Genomic DNA, 18,569 nt, shown 5'->3' with positions numbered 1-18,569 from the left:
AGCCCCGCCGCGCCCGGTGCATCCTGGGGGCTGCGGCCGAACGCAGCGCGCGTGCGCACTGCCTCCGCGCGCGTGCGGGCTGCGCCTGCGGTGGGCGCGCAGGGCGGGGCGGGGCTTCCTTGGAGCGCGTGCGGCGTCCGGCCGGCTTGGCTCCGGATCGGTACGCGTGACCGGAGACTTGGTTCCGATCCCCGCTCTTCATCCGTAGACGGAGGGACTTCATTCCCTACAGTAGGATGTCGATGTGAAGACCGAACGAAGTAGGTGCATCTGTCTGCTCTGTAAAGCGGTGCGCACCGGTTACTAATAAGCAAGAAGACCGGGCCCCTGCCCCGAGGAGCGCGCCGGGCGACTGGTTTGTGACCCTGGGGCGCAAGTTGAGTGGTGGCGGAGGACAGTGAAGAGGCCTGAGACTGCGGCCTTTACAGCCGTTGGGGAGCCGGGTTTGTCCGGAGGGCAGGTGCAGGGGCAGATTGTAGGAGTGCGCAGGGCCCGGTGGCCCGGTGGTCGCGTCGGCATGGGGAGTGCACACGTTGGAGCAAGGGCTCATCTGAGCTCATCTGAGCTCATCTGAGCGACGCGGGGCACTGACTGGGGAACGGGTCAATCCGCGCAGCTTGAGACTGGTCTCACTTGAGCCTTGTCCACCTCATGGGCTGGACAGTGCAATGAAGGGGTCCGCTCAGGACGCAGCGTCATGGAGCCGTTACTCTGGGTGTCTGGGACTGGTCGATGTCGCGGGATGTGGGAAGGAGGAGCCTGGGATGACGCCTAGGGTCTGCCCTGGGAAGGAGGGAGCTCCAGGAGGAAGAGCACCACTTTCAGGCGTGATAATGAGCTATTTCTTTGGGACAGCTGGGTGGAGAACTGTCCAGAAACCAGCCATCCTGGACCCAGGACCTATGCCAAGAATCGGGCCTGCACACCGCGGCCGGGGTCACCGGAATCCCCGGCTCTCGGGCTGGGGCTCTCCAGGCCAGCTGGCATGTGAACTTTCACACCATCCACACCAGTCACCCCATGTTGCTGTGGTCCCTTTTCACTTCTGATCCTGAGTTCAGCTCCGCATGAGACTGTGAGCCCCTAAAAGGCAGGGTGGGGTCTCAGTCATGTGATGTCCCCAGCTTCACCCAACCCAGAGCCGGGCCCCAGGCAAGAGCTGAGAGTGTGAGAGCTGGGTATTGAAGGGAGGTGGGGAGTCTAGCAGCCTGGAAGGAGCCCAGCCGGCCCTCCGCATCCCCTTTGGCTGGTCCTGGGGTCCCCAACACCTCTTTTTCTATTGAAGGGCTCCCTCTGTTGCCTTCAGCTTCTGTCTTCACTCCCCAGTGTGCTCTGATGTGCTGATTCCCCCCAGCCCTGCCTTTCCCACCGGAGCCTCTGTCCAGTGGGTCCTTTCTGAATCCCATTGTCTTTTGCTCAGATTCCTGCTTAAATACAGAAGAAAGACAGTGCCAAGCTGACCCAGGTACAAATCCCAGCCGCAGGTGTCAGTCAGGAGCATTTGGGTCGCAAGAAACCGGAAACCAGCTTCAAGCTGGCTTTAGAAAGAGGAGAATTTAGGGGCGCCTGGGTGGCTCAGTCGGTTGAGCATCCAACTTCGGCTCAGGTCATGATCTCACGGTTCGTGGGTTCCAGCCCCGCGTCAAGCTCTGTGTTGACAGCTGGCTCAGAGCCTGGAGCCTGTCTCCGGATTCTGTGACTACCTCTCTCTCTGACCCTCCCCTGCTCATGCTGTCTCTCTCTCTCAAAAATAAATAAAACATTAAAAAAAGAGAGAGAGAATTTACCAGCTCAAGGAATAGGGAAGTCCAGGAATGGCCCTGGCTTCAGCTCTGGATAGAAAGAGGGGCTCAAAGGAGGGCACAGGGTCAGGTCCCCTCCCAGCTGCGTCTGTGGGGTCCTGCACACCCTCCGGCAGGGTGGGCCCACTAACCTGGGAGCCCCAGGCTTCCCTCCACTTACCAAGGCCTAGGCTTGCCTGACTCAACCCCCAGGGCCGTTGCTATGAGAGCTCAGGGGGCGCCTGGCCCGGGTGTCAGGTCCCCACAGCCCTGTGGATGTGTGCAGGGGGTGAGCGCCCCCAACACCCACTCCCAGTGCTCCTCCCCCTGTATCGTGTCAGCACAGAAGAGGTGCTCAGTATCAGCCCCGATTATCAACAGCTTGTTGCTGCTGCGTCTTAACAGTGTTTTCATCCATCTGTCCTATCATGAGCCTGCCCATCAGAAAACATTTCTTCCCTCCCCCAGTAAGATTCGGTGTCATTTTTTTATGTATCCATTCATGAGTTCCTTCACCAACGTTCCCTGACAGGTCCTCAGGGCAAGCCCAGTGCTGGGTGATGTGGAGACAGAGCCCATCCTTGACCTGAGGAGGTCACAGCAGGGGAGGAAGGGGCATCCTCGCCAGCCTGCGGCGGACAAGTGGAGGGCTCCCCAGAGGAGCTTCCCCGGGCCACACTGTGTCTTGCTTGGAACCAGGAGAGGAGCGGACAGCAGGCTCTGTCGCGGCACCCGGCAGGAGGGGACAGCTCAGGCTGGGAGGGCAGGGTCCCCTATGGGATGGGTCTACCTCCCAAGTAGAGACAGCACCCCTCTCAAAATGCTATTGTGATTACCCATTTTCTTGACTCACTGCCCCGCCCACACCTCAAGTACAAGGAGAAGCCTGCCTCCCCAGGACCCAGGCCAGGCCTGACACATGGGAGACGCAGAAAGGTGCTACCAGCAACAGTCACAGCCAAAGGAACTGATTATGTAATTTATTTTAATCTCAGAAATTTGTCCAATCGATTTGGAGGCCTCCACTGTCTCCCAGGAGACCTGCCTCCCACCTCAGTCCCTACCTAATGCCGGCACGCGCTGAAGGAACCTGAGAAACATTTAGGGGCCAGGATCGCCCCTCATGGGCACATTCCAGTGAAATCCCCGATTTAGGGGCCAGGTTACGAAAACGGGGGAGACAGACCGAGGCAGCATTTATAAAACTGGCTCAGATCGTGGTAAAGCTACAGGCCGCACAGTGCTTTGTGGTTTTTGCCACAACAGGGCAACCCTGAGCTCCATCCACACGCCCCAGAAAGCGTGTCAACTCAGTGCACGCGTGTTCACATGATTAAAGTCCTAGTTGGCAAAGGAAACCACATACCCGAGGCCCCTCGATGGGCACCACCAAGCCCCCTGGGAAGCTCGCAGACCTCTCCAGAGACAGCAGAGGGGCCTCCACATGCTTGTGCTTCTTTGAGGCGGGGGGTGGGGGTGCAACAGCTGGGGGACCCCCATACCCAAGGCAGATCTCCACCGGGCCTCCACGGGCTCTGACCCCCAGCAAGTCACTTCCCCCCCTCGTGGGTGCCCTCCGCCAAAAGCTGGGACAACATATCTAGAATTATGATGAGGAAGACAAGGTGAGGGTTTATCCCAGGGGCAGCCTGGGGGGAGGGCGTCCCCGGGGACTGTGTGCAAGTCTGTCCTCCCTGAGCTGAGCCGGCCTCCAGCCAACCCCGCCTTCCAGCCCTTGAACTCCAGGAGATGTGGGAGTGCCAGGCAAGTGGTAACAAAACTGGCCACGTTGGTTCTAACTGCTTGAAACTGCACCTCGGTCCTTAACAAGGTAACAAGGATGAGAAGATCCTGAATCATGTTTAAAGTTGATTTGTATCCCCGCTTCCTGTAACACTGCTGGTTACAGGGCTTTTGGCTTAAAGCTGCAAAATTACTGAACAGAATCACCTAACAGGCTCTAGCCGCTTCTAACCCTAGAAGCCAGGGGGCCAGGCCCAGCTCACTGCAGGAGGTGGACGGCCGCGGCCTTTCGGATGAGCCGCTGGGTCAGGGGTGAGTTCGGCTTCAAGGCATCACGCTCCATCAGAAGGCTCCTGTGGAGACAGGGACGGGGTCTGTGGTGGAACCTTCTAGAAGAATGTGGGACCTGATGGTTCCCAGACCCCAAGGCAGGACAGGTGGCTGGGGCTGAGATGAGCAGAGAGCAAGTTACTCCCCTTCCTGGGCTACTGGAGAGGGGACGGAAGGGACAGCCCAGCAGCAGGAGGCCTGACCTTGGTAGGGGGACCAGGGCCAAGGCAGTGCACCAGGCGGGGGGCGGGGGGGCGGTTCAAGGATGAGAAGGTAGGGACTCCAATGTGAAACCAGGACGTCCAGCTTCTGGAGAACATTTTAACACTGTCCCCAAGACACACATAACTGGGTGAGCACATAACTGTGGCTCCATCTGCCTCCGGAAGCCAGGGCCCATCCTCCCACCAGCCAAGAGGGTAGAACTGGGCTCTAGGGGTCAAGGGGAAGCCACGCACGAGGCCTGCTGGGATGGCCAGTGGCTACAGAAAACCTCAAGTGTGAACAAAGCAAGTCTCGTTTAAGGGAAAGATCTCAAACAATTGACAAGAGTGATTCTGGGGGGAGAGAGGGTAAGGGGCTAGGCCTGGCACTCGGGGTGAGGACAGCATTGCAGGGGCCCAGGATCTCCACCTCGGAGGGGAAGGGCATGAGCTTCCTGTCACCCTGGCTGCAGCAGGTGCCCCTCGGCAGTCCACACGGGCTCCCGGCTGCCTCTGCAGCCCAGTGCCCCCCGACCCCGGCACGCCCGCGGGCAGACGCCCTGCCACGCAGCACCCCCTGCCCGGCCCAGCGGGCGCCCTCCACCGACCCTGCACCTGCTCCAGCCCTCAGCCCTCCTGCCCGAAGAGCCTCCCCTTCCCTGCCAGCCTGCACCCACACCGGGACCTGGAGCTCTCAGAGGGATCTGGCCACTAAAGGAAGGGGTGGGGTGTGGCTTTTGCATATGGCCATGGAGGGGGGGATGGCATGTGTCCAAAGATGCGTCAGAGTTTTAACCGAGTCCAGAGTGGGCACACCTGTTGCATCAGCACCGAGAACCCCTGCACTGCTCCGTCTGGGAATGCTGTGGGGACAGCTGGGACCCCCAGCATGCGCCCCCTGCGCTTAGACCCTGGGGCTTTTCCACCTGTCCCCCACAGCTCCGCCAGGGGCCACCCAGGACACCGACCCCCTGGACACCCTACAGCTCCTCCCTCCCTTGCCCATTCCTGTGCCAAGTGTGGGGGGGGTGCAGGGGACCCATGAAAAGAGGTCACGTCTCACCCCAGGGGTATAAGGTTTGGTGCAGGAAGCAGCGTGGAACTCGGCCGCCCCGTGCAGGGCAAGTCAGGGTGTGGGAGCTCCAAGGCTGCTGGCGAGAGCTGGGCTTTGCAGAGCTCTCTTCTGGGGGCACCCCCACCCCAACATCCCTAACCCCCCAGCCCTTCCTCTCAACCAGACCGTGGGTGTGGTCAAACCCACTGGTTTCAGGCCTCCCTTCAACTGTCTTCTTCAGGGCATCCTCTCTCCCCTTGACTCCCGACCAGCTCTGACTCCATCACAGCCTTCAGAGCAATGTGCCCCGCCGTGTGTGTGTGTGTGTGTGTGTGTGTGAGAGCGAGAGAGAGAAAGAGAGAGATAGTTGACAGTGTTAGTTCCCACGTGAGAAATAAGCACCCCACACCAGGCCTTGGGTCTGCCTGCCCCCCCACCTCCTGGAGTCCAGCACATCAGCCCCATGAGAAAGAAAGAGCATCCCCAGCAAAGGATGGGCATGTGCAAAGGCCCGGGACCCTGAAAGAGCAGGACATGTTGGGTAACTTGCAGTTCAGCATGCTAGAACGAGGAGTGAGCTGGGGAGGGCCGCCCTGGGGGTGGGGTGGACCCCGTCTGGTCAAGCTGAGCATGCTAACAGGGAAAACCACGCCCCCAGCCCCTTCCGCAGCCTCCTGTCCTCACAACCTCGGGAGGTGGGAACCATCTCGGGCAGAGGCAGGTGGGAGCCTCAGAGCAAGCTGGAGACCCCCGTGCGAGAGAGGCAGCGATGCTCAGAAACACCCCCAAGCCCAGGGTGGATGCGAGCGGGGGAACTCACCGCGCCACATTCTTGTGGACGCCGGAAGTGCAGTTCAAGGCTGCGTGGATCAGTAACTGGTTGAAGACGTCTCTCTGAAAGGTCACTTGGGCAGGTTAGGCTCCCGTAAGGCGGGATGAGGGGTGGGAGCCCCACTCCCCACCGCGGGCATGGCTGTTCTCGGGGACAAACTCCCGGGGGGGTGTGAAAGGGAAGCACACCCCCACACCAGGGGCACCCACCCTGAGACACTGCTGGAGCCGGGCTGCCGGGAAGGCCGCAGGCCGGAGGCTCACCTGGGCGTTGCTGCCTCCGATCTGGACAATCCGGTAGCGGATGGGCAGCAGCAGCTCCACCACACGGTCTGGGTTCCCATTCTCGGCCTCCACCAGGGCCTGGCACAGAGGCAACCCCACGTCACGGGCCAGGAGGTGCTGGCAGTTCTCCCCAGGGGACCTGCCGGCCGAGCAGATGCCCTCGGTCACCCAGAGGGCACCTTGCACTGTCCGTCACAGCACAGATGCCTCCCTGCCTGCCTCGGGCGTCCCCAGCTCCATGCCTGACACACGGCAGGCGCTTGGGTCGGGTGAGCCGACAGAGGGGAAGCGGCCGGGAAGGGGAAACCAGAAGGTTCTCTCAACCCTGGGTCGAACTCTGCCGTTCACGAGCCACCTGGCTGCAGGCAGGTCCCTCAACTTGCTCATCTGTGAAGTGTGGGGACAGTGCCAACCGCTGGGGGCTGTCAGGAAGCTTGCAGACGATGCAGGTAGAGGCTGGGTACTGGAGCTGGCCCCGAGGCCAGGGAGGTGGCTGTCACAGCCTGTCTCCCTGCTGGCCCTCAGGTGGCCGCTGGTCTGGGTCACAGGCCTGCAGCCATGGAGACAGCAGCCAGCTCCAAACCTGTCTGAAAAGCCAGAATCAAATACTCAAGTGCTTGGTGGGCTCCCCACACCTTCCTTGTGGTGAAAAGACCGCTAACAGCGGGCACCTCTCCTGAAGCTGCCTCCCTGGCCAAAGCCCACGGTTCCCGCAGCACGGCTCTGGGAGGAGGCCAGGGCAGTGGCCACGGTGGTGGCCAGCTTGGGTGTGGCCCCCAGGCCAGGCCACCAGGGGCCACACCTCCCGCAGCTCCAGCCCTACATGTGGGACTCAGCTACATCCCTGGCGGCCCACGCCGCAGAGGACCCTGCCCTCCCTGGACTCCCTCGGACCTCCACCAATGCCGGGAGGTGTGTCACCATGTCCTGCCCCTCACTCTCCCACCAGCCTGCCTCAGCAGACACTGTCCCCAAGTTGCAGATGAGGAAACTGAGGCTCAGAGGAGCGAAGCACTGTGTCTAGGATCTCAGATGCTGGAAGTGGCAGGTCTTTCCGGTTCCAGGGCCTCACCGTGTCCCCCGCGGCACACACCCATGACATGGACGCTGTCACCCCAGCTGGGGGATGACCCCCCCATCGATTGGAGGAACAAATGTACCCCATGAGATACATCGCCTGGGAGCCACACCTGCGGGGCGCACGGATGGCAGCACCCCCCGCAGCATCTCACCAGTGGACCCCCACCCACAGCGCCCCCGGCGGGCACGCCCCCAGCACCCCGTTGCCCCCGCAGCAGGGCCCAGTCTCTGGTGCCTACTCGCTGGCATCCTGCAGGGTGGTCAGAAGCTCCTGCGTGGTCGGGGGGTCCCGAGCGCCCAGGGATGCCATCAGGAAGTGCGTGTCGTTGAACAGCAGGATGTGGTCACGGCTGTGCTTCTGGGTCACCGGCAGGATGTCCTGCCACCGCTCACCCACGGACACCCCTGAGGACACGGGGAAGAAACCCCAGGCCTGGCGTTCGTAGGAGCACGTCCTGCGCAGGGGCCCCTGGACCCCCACACCCCCCAGAGGCCAGGCAGGTGAGCAGGGCTGGCAAACGGCCTCATACCTTGGGCCCGGTTTATGTTAACTTTGTTTAATTATTTTTTACATGTTTATTTACTTTTGAGAGAGAGAGAGACAGACAGACTGCAAGCAGAGGAGGGACGGAGAGAGAGGGAGACAGAATCCCAAGCAGGCTCCAGGCTCTCATCTGTCCGCACAGAGCCCGACACAGAGCTCAGATTCAAGAACTGGGAGATCATGATCGGACACTTAACCGACTGAGCCACCCAGACACCCCTAACTTTGTTTAATTATAAAAGCAATAGACGCCTAAGGTAGAAAGCAAAGTAATCTACTGAAGGGTAGTAAATGAAGTTTCTGGCCCCTTTGACAACCCCCAAAACTGTTTTTAAAACTCTTCCGGGGGGGTGGGGGGACCTGGGTGGCTCAGTCAGTTAAGCATCCGACTTTGGCTCATGCCATGATCTCACGGTTTGTGAGTTTCAGCCCTGCATCAGGGTTACTGCCGTCGGCACAGAGCCTGCTTCAGATCCTCTCTCTCCCTCTCTCTGTGTCCCTCCCCTGCTTTCACTCTCTTTCTCTCTCTCAAAAATAAAACTTTTTAAGAATACAGAAGTAAAATAAAATTCTTCCTGTGATTACCATTGGTATGACACCTGAGAGGTAAAAGGTGTTCGATAAAAATCCTCTCAGTTAATAAATAATCTTCCCACCTCTGTGTCTGGCTTTCTCAACTCTGGACAGCCCGTACTTCTCCGCTCCCCAGGACCACCTCCCGATTCCCAGAAGTTACTAGCTGCTTCCTGCCTCTCGGGGCACCTCCCAAAGTGGAGATGTTGCACTTGACCTCTGTCTCTCAGCCCGTCAAATCAGACATGTCTCTTGAGTCTCCACTCTAGTGGGGTGGGGGTGGGGGGAGATGTACTTTCTCTTCCCTCCGCATGCCCCTGGCCCAGGACTCTGCCTCCCAGCCTCTGTCCTTCTGAGCCTCCCCCAAATGTTGAGAGGCTTCAGGGTCCCCAGAGAGTTCCAGGTGGCTTCAAAGCCGTCCCGCTGCAGGCGAAGGGTTCACAGGGTCTCCGGGTCAACAGGATTCCACTTTTTTCCAGGCCCCTCAACAGCCCAGCTATCCATTTTGCCATCTGACCATCGTGAGCTGGCCTAAAATACGCGGTAGCAGCCTCCGCTCTGACCCCTGGCCTCTGGCCTCCGCCCACCCGAGCTCAGCCCCAGCTGCCTGCCTCTCAGCCCCGACCACACAGACCCTGCTCTCCGGTCACTCGTCCTGTAGCAGGTGCTGGTATCCGTGTCCTGGGGGCAGTGGACAGACTGCTCCCTGCACCTAACACCCCTTCCCATCCCCACCTGGCAAAACCCTACACACCTTTCCGGGCCTCACATTTCACCTCCTCCAGGAAGCCTTCCTGGAACCCTCCAGAAAAAGCTTGCCCTGCCCAGGCCTCATCCCCACATTGTCTTGCTGACCCGGGGCCTAGAGTGGATCCGGGCTGGGCCTGAGGGAGCAGGGAGTAGCGTCTGGCACCGGGCTACCTGCAGAGTGTGGGGTGACGTTGAGAAACCTCGCTCTCTGAAATCCCCGGGAGTTGAGAAACCGTCACCTCTCTTGTTCTAGGACAGGAGGCAGCACCAGGGACAGGCGGCCAGGTGCTGCCTGTGCCCCCCAGGTGCGGTGTGCAGCCGCGGGACCGGCACGGGGCCCGGCGGCCTCCGCCGGGCTGGAGGCACCTGCAGAGCCAGCACCCAGGGCCACAGATGGGCAAGCCGCTGGGGCCTGCGGCGGAGCCTGGATCAGGGGCGCCTGCCCCGCTCTGGGCCCAGGTCCCCTTCCTCTAGGCCTGCGGGAGGGGAGAGGGCAGCGGGGCGCGAGCGGAGTGCGCAGACCGGGCTACCTTCCATCTGCAGCCGGTACAGCATGGAGCAGCTGTCCACCACATCCAGCATCGCCCCGCTGGCCTTCAAGCTGGGGAGGACCTGGAAGACACAGGCGGCCGGGCACGTGAGGGGCCGCAGGGACGGCCGCGTGCGGGCCAGCACGGAGCCAGCTCTCGGCCAACAGGAGCGCCCGCCGCCGCCCCCTCTGCCTCAACTACCAGGACCATCCCCTTGCCCAGGCATGTGGCCGATCCGAACGCGAGACCCAAAGAAAGGACCGTAGCCTCCAGCACAGGCCGGGCCTTGGCACCTGGCACCTCCCGTCCCCGGCCTCAGGCCATGCTGGTGGGAGGCCAGGTCGCCTGTTCCCGGGTCCGCGTTCAGCCGACCTGTCCCTCGTGGCTGTCCAGTAGTCAGCCTTCATTTCTCACTACACACTCCTGATAAAACTCAACCGAAACTTTACTAAATGGTTTCCTTGGGTTCAGAGCCCCAGGCACCAAGCATTTCTGCAACCCTGATCTGCTATGAAGTCTGCACGGGGGAGAGGGGGGTCTCAGGAGCTGCCCATTAGGCTTGTTTTCTCTTAGAGGCATATAGGGTCTGGAGGAGGGCGAGCAGGGGTTAGTGTTCAGTGGGCATGGAGCTGCAGTCAGAGAAAAACAAAGAGTTCCAGAGACAGGCCGTGGTGACAGTGAATGAACCCAGGGCCACCAAACCATACGCTCAAAAATGATCCCAATGCGGGGCGCCTGGGTGGCTCAGTCAGTTGAGCACCTGACTTCCGCTCAGGTCATGATCTCACAGTCTGTGGGTTCAAGCCCCACGTCGGGCTCTGTGCTGACAGCCTGGAGCCTGCTTCGGATTCTGTATCTCCTTCTCTCTCTTGTCTCTCCCCTACTTGTGCTGTGTCTCTCTCTGTCCCTCAAGAATAAAGAAGTGTAAAAAAACAAAAAGATCCCAATGCAAATTTTGTATATATTTTGCGACAGTAACAAAAGTTCCCACGAGCAGATCGCTGATCCTACCAAAGAAAAGCAATCTAAAATGACTAGGGAAAAGTGCATGATTCCAGAAAGGACCAATTTCGAGGCGTCATTCTACCAGTGCCCACGGCGCACAGAGCCCGAGTGCCTTCACTCCACCCCGGTTATGCCACCACATGGGGCAAGAATTCACCCCGGGAGGCTTTACACAAGAAGTGAGTTCTTGCTTCAGCTGTTGTTTTTGGCTGAGATGACACTGACCTCAAATACCCGCTAGAGACTAAAAGGCAAATTTTTGCCAACAACCGAAGTGGGTGCCAAGGCAGACTTACGTGCTTATCGTAAATGGTCAGCGCAGCCTCGTATTCGCCCTGGAGAAACCAAGGTCCCGTGATCAACATGCAGCAAAGGTGAGGGGCGCCTGGGGGGGCTCAGTCGGTTAAGTGTCCAACTCTTGATCTCGGCTCAGGTCAGGATCTCACAGTTTGTGAGTTCGAGCCCCACGCTGGGCACTGTGCTGACAGTGCGAAGCCTGCTTGGGATTCTTTCTTTCCCTCTCTTTCTGCCCCTCCCCCGTTGTGTGCACACCCTCTCTCTCTTTTTCTCTCAAAATAAATAAATAAACTTTAAAAAAAAATACAAAAACATGTAGCAAAGGTGAAATGTAAAACTGAGAAATGAGCCGAAAAGTCAATCCCCGCCCCCCACCCCCAGGACGTTCCACGGAGGATGGGCAGTGTCGCCGGAGGGTCTTAGGGTGAACAACCTGAACCACTTCTGCTCCGGACTCTTGGTCCCTCTGCCACTAAGGGGACATTTTCTGTCGAAGCATTATTTATTGTCCACTGCCCTTGTCCAAATCTTACGAGCTTTCTCACGTTATTTCTTCTAGTCTTTTTTTTTTCTCTTTTTTCTCTACTTTCCTTGCCGTACACTCAGTGGGGGCCGCTGCTCACTTCCAGACACACACACAATGTCACCGTGTCACCGCGGGCCCCTCAACTTCTGAGCATTTTCCTTTGGACTTTTTCTAGATTTTCTGATAAGTACCATCGTAAGAAGCTCCCGTACAAACGGGACCGAGGGGCGGAATCACTGGGGTCAAGGGCGTTCCCCACACCCCCGCTCTCACTGGGACAAAGCATTTGGAAGGTCCCATGGCTCATCCAGGTGCAGTCTGAGGGGTGGGGGCTTAGTGGCTCACGCCAGCAGCAGAGGACACTTGGTCCAAACTGTCTCCACCAATTACACACAGTGCACATGACTTCTGCGTCCGCACAGTGAAAAACACCTGACGCAGTTTAAGCCTGAAAGCTATCTGAAAACGTTAATGCTCTGTTACTCCTGGGCATCATTTAAACGTGCAAACCCAAGCTATTATCCCGGGGACATAGCAAAAGGTAGAAACATATTTATTTCTCTGGACATCTTTATAGTATAAGACAGCTAACCATCTTACCTTCTCAATCAGATACAGAGCCCAGTGCCAATAATTATGACAAGCAAGCATATCAGCGTCCTGGTGGGGGGATAAGAGAATTAGAAAACTCTGATGGCCCGCGGGGAAAAAGTACCGGCTGTGGTTTTGTGACAATGCAGGATGGTCCCTCAAGCGCGAGGGCGGGACGCATCCCCCCAGCGCCCATGCCGAGGCGGCCTGTGCGGCTCCGTGCCCCGACGTCCTTGTCATATCTGAGGGGTGGCCACCACGGAGTCGGAGACCCAGGGAGCCCGGCAGCTAAGGTAGGAGGAACAGGGGCGGCACAGAGGCTACCCCGCTCCTCAAGCCTCGAGAAAACGAGTGATGAATCCACAAACAGGTGCCAAGGCTCCCGGGGTGTCCAAAGCCCGTGAGGAACCCTGAGCCCAGGGCTGGACTCCCCGCAGGTACTGGTGACGCCGGCAAACAAGAGGGGGGGGTGCGGCTGGCATCTGGGCGGCTGCTACTGGCAGTCTGTCGGCCCCATCGCGAGCACTGGACTCCCCGCAGGTACTGGTGACGCCGGCAAACAAGAGGGGGGGTGCGGCTGGCATCTGGGCGGCTGCTACTGGCAGTCTGCCGGCCCCATCACGAGCACTAGCCCTTCCTTCCGGGAGGCTACTGCAAACACTTTGTCCTCTGCCTGGACACCAACTTCTAGCTCCTGGAAAGAGGAACGTAGCCCACGTCCACCTTGCACCTGTGCTTGACGACACCCTGGCAGCCGGTGTCCCCTCTTCCTCACCGGCCCCTGCAGGTCTCGGTGTCTTTGCTCAGTCTGACTGGAATACCCTTCATCTCCACATCCATCACCTGGAAAACTCCTATCCATCCTTCAATACCCAGTTGAGGGGTTGCCTCCTCCAGGAAGCCTTCCCTGACCACTTCACCCTCAAGTCCTGTGGGGTTGGAGGCCTCCTCTGGGTTTCCACATCCCTGAGAGTGCCCCTGTCATGGTGTGGTTCGTGGTCTGCTGGGAAGCTGCTCACTCCACTTCATCAGGCCTTTTGAGGACAGAGAAGTCTGGGACAGACTCTCTGTGGAGTCCCCAGGGTAGGATCTTGACTGAGCTCCAGTCTGGGGCAGGAGGAGTGGGAAAGGGAGGCCAGGCCTCACCATCTACTGCAAGACTGGCCTGCCCGGGCCAGAGGCTGCCAGGAACCACAGCAGGGGACAGATGCAAACCTTAGCCTGGGCTGGCTGTCTAGAACCAAAACCAATAAGAACTCATTTGGGACCAAGGGCTTCACAGTTGTTACAACAGCAGATATACAGATGAGGAAACCAAGGCTCACAGGGATCACTTTATTGCCCTAGGGTCCAGCCAGCCCTCCAACACCCAGTAAAACCACAGCGTCTGGGGGAGGGATGTGAATGGAATGTGCTGGAAGGTCCTGGCCCAGGCCTTCCCTGGCCTCCTGTGGTTCTGCCTGGGCAAGCCCCTGGCCCTCAGCCCAGAGGATACGGCCATGCGGCTGTCCCTCCCCCAGACTCAGCACTCTCACAAGCACTATCCGTATCTGCCTGGGGGAGTCGAGTGCACACCATCGGCTCCTCTGCTCCCCGCTACAATGCGTGCTCCCTGAGCCCACTCCATGGGCTCCGTGCTGAGCCAGCCAGCTGGTGGTGACAGAAGATGCAGCTCAGGCTGCTTACAGTTCTCACCCATGCCAGGCTCTTCTGTCCTAGGTAATTTCCTGATCGTTCCTTTACACCAAATGCCCCAGCCCAAAACCTCTTCTAGAATCACCTGCAAAACACTGGCAGGTTTCGGCGAGCCCTGTGGCTCCCCGGAGACTGCGGCTTCACAGAAACGAGCTCCCCCAGAGCTAAGCTGCGCCCTGTGACTTCTGTCCATAAAGTCTTAACTCAAGAGCACAGGCGGAACTTTCCAGGCACATGACCCATCGCCAATAGTCATACCTTCCAGTGGGTTTCCGAGTGCTGCATAAATTCCAATCCATCCTGGATTTCTGCCTTCATCTCGTGAATGTGGGCAACGGTGTGCACTGACCATGCGTCTGTTGGGTTGATGGACAAAGCCTGCGCGGGGAGGGGGTGGAAGTTGATTGGAGATCATGAGGGTTGGTCAGGCTGCGTCTCCAGGTTACCCGGAGACCAGGGGTCTGAGCTGGACGGCGGAGTGCGGGGATGGAGCGAGTGCGCGCACTGGGCTCTGCCTCAAGGCAACAAAGACCCTGAAGTCTAGCCCCGCTAACCGTGTACAGGATGTCCCCAGTGAGGATGTCACCGCCCATTTCAAAGGTAAAGAACTGAGCTCAGGGAGACAGACTGATCTGCTCAAGACCACAGCTGGGTCTTTCCAAAGCCAGGACTCATCCTCCTGGCCCCGGAGCCTCCTGCACACAGCTGAGTCACCTGCAACATGCCAGCTGGCCTCTCTGGGCCTTCCTCCCCCCCCCCCCACCTCCCTGGCAAGAAGCAATGCCACCTTCCCCTCGGGACTGCCCGTAGAGACCAAGTAGACGCGGTCGGGGTGGGTGAATGCTGTGCAGACTGCAAACTGCCGAGTGCTCGTGGCTGCCCCTTGTGGATGACCACGCGTATGGCAGCCTGGGCTCATTCTGACGTGAGTGCTATTAATAACAACAGCCACTCACATGACCAGCGAGCCTGACCCAAGGCAGGCAGGACACAGGGTATGATTCCTACGGCCCTGGAGCTTCCTTCTAGTCCCGTGTTCAGCTCATGTTTATGGCGGCGCCTCCTAAGCGCCAGGCCCAGGGCAGTAGGCTGAAGCTCAAGGTCGCCCAGTGGACAAGCCACCGGAGCCCAGGTCCCGCACAAGTCACTCTTTCCCCGGCCCCACTGACTGCCTCGGTGCCCCGCGCCTTTCACAGAGGCAGAGCCCCTGGCCTGGCACCTGCTGTGAGGTCCATGCGGACAGGCCGACCCCAGTAAGTCCCGCCTCTCTGCTCCCGCCCACTGCTTGTAGGGGCCCACCCAGTCCACATGGGGACGCTGTGAGAAAGAGGGTGTCCTTGGGGACAATGAGCACCCGAGCAGAGCCCTGTAGGAAGGACCAGGACACTTCGGGGGGCCGCAGGGGCACAGCTGTGCAGGCCCGGGAAGGCGCGTCTGGAGAAGGGACCGCCTAAGTGTGCTGCTCTCGTGTGGGGTGCAGCTCAGGGCAGGGAGCTGCTCAGACCGCTGCCAGGATTAGGCCCCACCCTCTACGAGGGCTCCTGACCAGCTTCCTCCCAAGTCTCCCTGGGACAGAGCACGAGGCACTGCACGACCTGCCCCGACTGGCCCCCAACCTTGGCCCCTAGGGCCCACCCCACCCCCACACACCAGGAGCCTCAGCCTATCACGAGGCTCCAAGCTTCCTGAGCTGGAAGGCTGTGCTCCCTGCGCTTCGCTCCTCCAGCCCCTGGGGTTTGCTCCGCAGATGCTCGCAGGCCCCCGCATCACCGCCATCAGCACCGCCAGGCCTCCCCAGGCTCCAGCGGCCTGGTGCAGCTGCCCTCGCTCTCCGAGAGGCCTGGCGGTCACTGTCACAGCACGGCCCTGCCCCATAACCATCCCTGGGGTACTGGTGTTGGGCTCCGAGCGTGGCGCCCACGGGAGCGGGTACAGCAGGAGAAAGGGGAGCCCCATTCCACCTCATCCTGTTCCCGGTGGGGCGTAAGCCTGCACCTTTTGCCTGCCCTCTAGCTTCCTGGGCCATCTTGACAGCCCTCAGGTGCCCAGGGCCACCTTCCTGTGGCTGAGCCGCCGGACGGTGTGGAGCCCAGACGGCCGTGAAGCACGGACCCTTCCATCACCCTGGGCCCCATCTCTATAACCAGAACAGGCTTCAGAAGCCTCACGGCCTCCTGGGTCCCCCGAGGGTGCAGGCTGCCTCCAGGGGAGGGGTACTGCGGGCAACCAGGGTGCCGTCTGTGGGGAGGAGCACCGGCTGGGATGCTGGGGAGCCGGGCCTGGTCCAGGCAGCTAAAGACCGGTAGTCAGGTCAGGTGGCCCGGGAAAGCACGCGCTCTGTCCTCCCTGAGCTGCCTGAGCGTGAGCGGGCCCCGGCCTTGGCCTCTGACTGTGGGCCCCCCATCTGGACAGCGAGGAGAGGACTGCCCGCTGGCAGAGGGGATGAGGAGCCTGGAGCCAGGCACAGGAGGGGCGGCACCCCCCGGGTCTATTTCCACTCCTGTGAGGTGGGCCTGGAGGGCAGGGACTCCAAGGGCACAGGGGACACCTGGTGCCCCAGGCCCCCCCGCCACGGCCTCCTGCGTGGTCCTGGGCCACCGGCGAGGCGTGTCCACTGTGCGCCTCGGTACGAGCCAGCCCACCAGGCGAGCGTGACGGGAAGGGCCTGGGCCGACAGGAGGCACCTGGCAAACCACACTCCTCTGCACCCTTCACCACGGCTCCCCCACCCCGGAGGGAGGCAGAGGTCAAAAGAAGGGCTAGCTGGCAAGACCCCAATGCCCAGGTCAGGGCCCACCTGCAGGCAGCCTTCGTGATCATGGCGCAGCTCCCTGGAGCTCTGGACAGAGGCAGACGAGAGCTCAGGGAGCCCGAGCGGCCCTGTGCCGGGAGGGAGGGAAAGTGGACACAGCTTCCCCGGGGCCTTGTTCACCTTCTTGGCCCGTGGACGCAGTTTGCAGGCTGTGGGAGGGCCAGCTGCTTTCGCTGTTAATACGAGTCCTCCCCCAGGCTTCTAAGGAAACGGGACCTGAGTGGGGGTGCTGTGTGTGTGCTCAGCCTGCCTGACGCCACTCCCCGAGGGGAGGCCCTGGGGAAGGGCCCGCTTACCTCTTTGGCAAGCTTTTCTGCCTTATCATAGAAGTTGGTTTCCATCAATCCAAAAGAATAGATGCCTTTCACGTAGCTAAAAGAGAGAGAGAAAAAAAAGTCTTGGACAGCAGTGGACTGTTCCAGCATCAGTATGGGCTGAACTGTGTCCCCCAAAATGATGCTTGAACACAGACCCTAATTGGGAATGCGGGTGTTTGCAGATGCATTTGAGCTGAAGTCCTACGGGATGACGGTGGGCCCTAAACCCAGTGACCTGAGTCCTTACAAGAGAAAGGAGAGGAAGACTTGGACAGGGACGTACAAACAGACACAAAGGACGGACCCGTGTGAACACAGAGGAGACTGCAGCCATGTGGCTCTACAGGCCAAGGAACGCCAAGGATTATCAGCTACCGCCAGAAGCCAAGGGGAGGCGAGGAAGGTGCCTCCCCTAGAGCCTCTGGGGGAAGCGCGGCCCTGGTGATGCCTTGATTCCCAATGTGTGGCCTCTGGAACTGGGAGAGAAAGAACTGTCGCTTTAGGCTGCCAGTTTGTGGCCCTTCGTGACAGCAGCCCCAGGAAACGGACACACGCTCCCCCCCAGGTACCACCCCAAACCCTGGGCTTCCCACCAACTGGATGCTTCTGATCGGTGGGGAGTGCCGTGACCTTCATCGTCTGCACAATCGTCCGACCCCCAAGCCCCGTCTCTGCAGCAGGCACCTCTGCGATTTGCATCCCACCCCCTAAGACATCAGTGCACTGTCTCCACTGAGGATGACAAGGGCCCTCTCCTTCCTGTCCGGATGGTGACACCTCCCTTGGGAGGCACTCATGAGCACAGGCTGGCAGTGCGCCCACCCCCGCCCAGCCTGGCCTGTGCCCGCTGGACAGCTCCTCCCCCGCCCCCAGCTCCTAGAGGCCAGGATCCCATCTGTCCAGCTGACTTTTGGTCCAGCCCCAGCCCAGGATGGGCTTGAAGGCACTTCACTGAATCAGGGCGCGCTGCCCTTTCTCATCTGTGATCACGGGCACCGAGTGCCAGGGCAGTCACATGTGAGAGGCGGTCTTTCCTGGAGTTTTACGGGATTCCGTGAAAAAAAGAAAAGAGCAATAGAGTTTCTATTTGTGGCTCAGACGTTATCTTTATTACCATGCAGAGTGACAAAGTCTAGCTCTCATGATTCACAGAAGGAGTGTTCTGCCACACCGGCTTCCAGACTTGTCTCTTAAAAATTTCTTTCTCTTTTTTTTTAAGTTTTATTTATGTTGAGAGTAAGAGAGAAAGTGGCGAAGGGTCAGAGAGACAAAGAGAGAGAGAGAATCCCAGGAAGACTCTGCACTGTCAGCGTGGAGCCAGATGTGCGGCTCAAGCTCATAAACCATGAGATCATGACCTCGGCCGAAGTTGGAGGCTTCACTTACTGACCCACCCAGGCGCCCCTTAAATATTTATTTCTTTTAAGTATTTAAATATCTATATCTTTTAAAGATTTAAATATTTTAAATATTGCTTTTAAATATTTATTGGGGTCATCTAACCTTCCACATTTAAACATGCATTGAATGTTTATGGGGTACCCGGTATGGTAGGCTCTGTGATGGTTACTCTCATGTGTCACCTTGGCTGTACCCAGTTGTTTGGGCAGATACTATATAGA

The 18,569-nt window shown here is 59.3% G+C and overlaps 1 protein-coding gene across 2 annotated transcripts in view; it reads right to left on the bottom strand.

Annotated features, from left to right (window-relative positions):
* Window positions 1-2,745: 2,745 nt before the first annotated feature.
* TTC38 (tetratricopeptide repeat domain 38) overlaps window positions 2,746-18,569 on the bottom strand; it is a 23,122-nt gene continuing 7,298 nt past the window's right edge. For both annotated transcript variants that reach the window (XM_077758025.1, XM_077758024.1), the window contains 9 exons: window positions 16,927-17,002; window positions 14,077-14,196; window positions 12,133-12,192; window positions 11,006-11,044; window positions 9,705-9,786; window positions 7,547-7,712; window positions 6,207-6,366; window positions 5,932-6,005; window positions 2,746-3,877 (listed from right to left, as the gene is read on the bottom strand). In XM_077758025.1, coding sequence (XP_077614151.1) covers window positions 3,784-3,877; window positions 5,932-6,005; window positions 6,207-6,366; window positions 7,547-7,712; window positions 9,705-9,786; window positions 11,006-11,044; window positions 12,133-12,192; window positions 14,077-14,196; window positions 16,927-17,002 — 871 coding nt within the window. In that variant the 3' untranslated portion in view covers window positions 2,746-3,783. The remainder of the gene's footprint in view (window positions 3,878-5,931; window positions 6,006-6,206; window positions 6,367-7,546; window positions 7,713-9,704; window positions 9,787-11,005; window positions 11,045-12,132; window positions 12,193-14,076; window positions 14,197-16,926; window positions 17,003-18,569) is intronic.

Source organism: Crocuta crocuta, unplaced genomic scaffold (assembly GCF_008692635.1).
Source record: "Crocuta crocuta isolate KB4526 unplaced genomic scaffold, BGI_CrCroc_1.0 scaffold143, whole genome shotgun sequence".
In the NCBI taxonomy this organism is placed as follows: Eukaryota; Metazoa; Chordata; class Mammalia; order Carnivora; family Hyaenidae; genus Crocuta; species Crocuta crocuta.
Note: the sequence above shows the minus strand (reverse complement) of the source record. Positions and strands in the feature narration are given on the sequence as shown.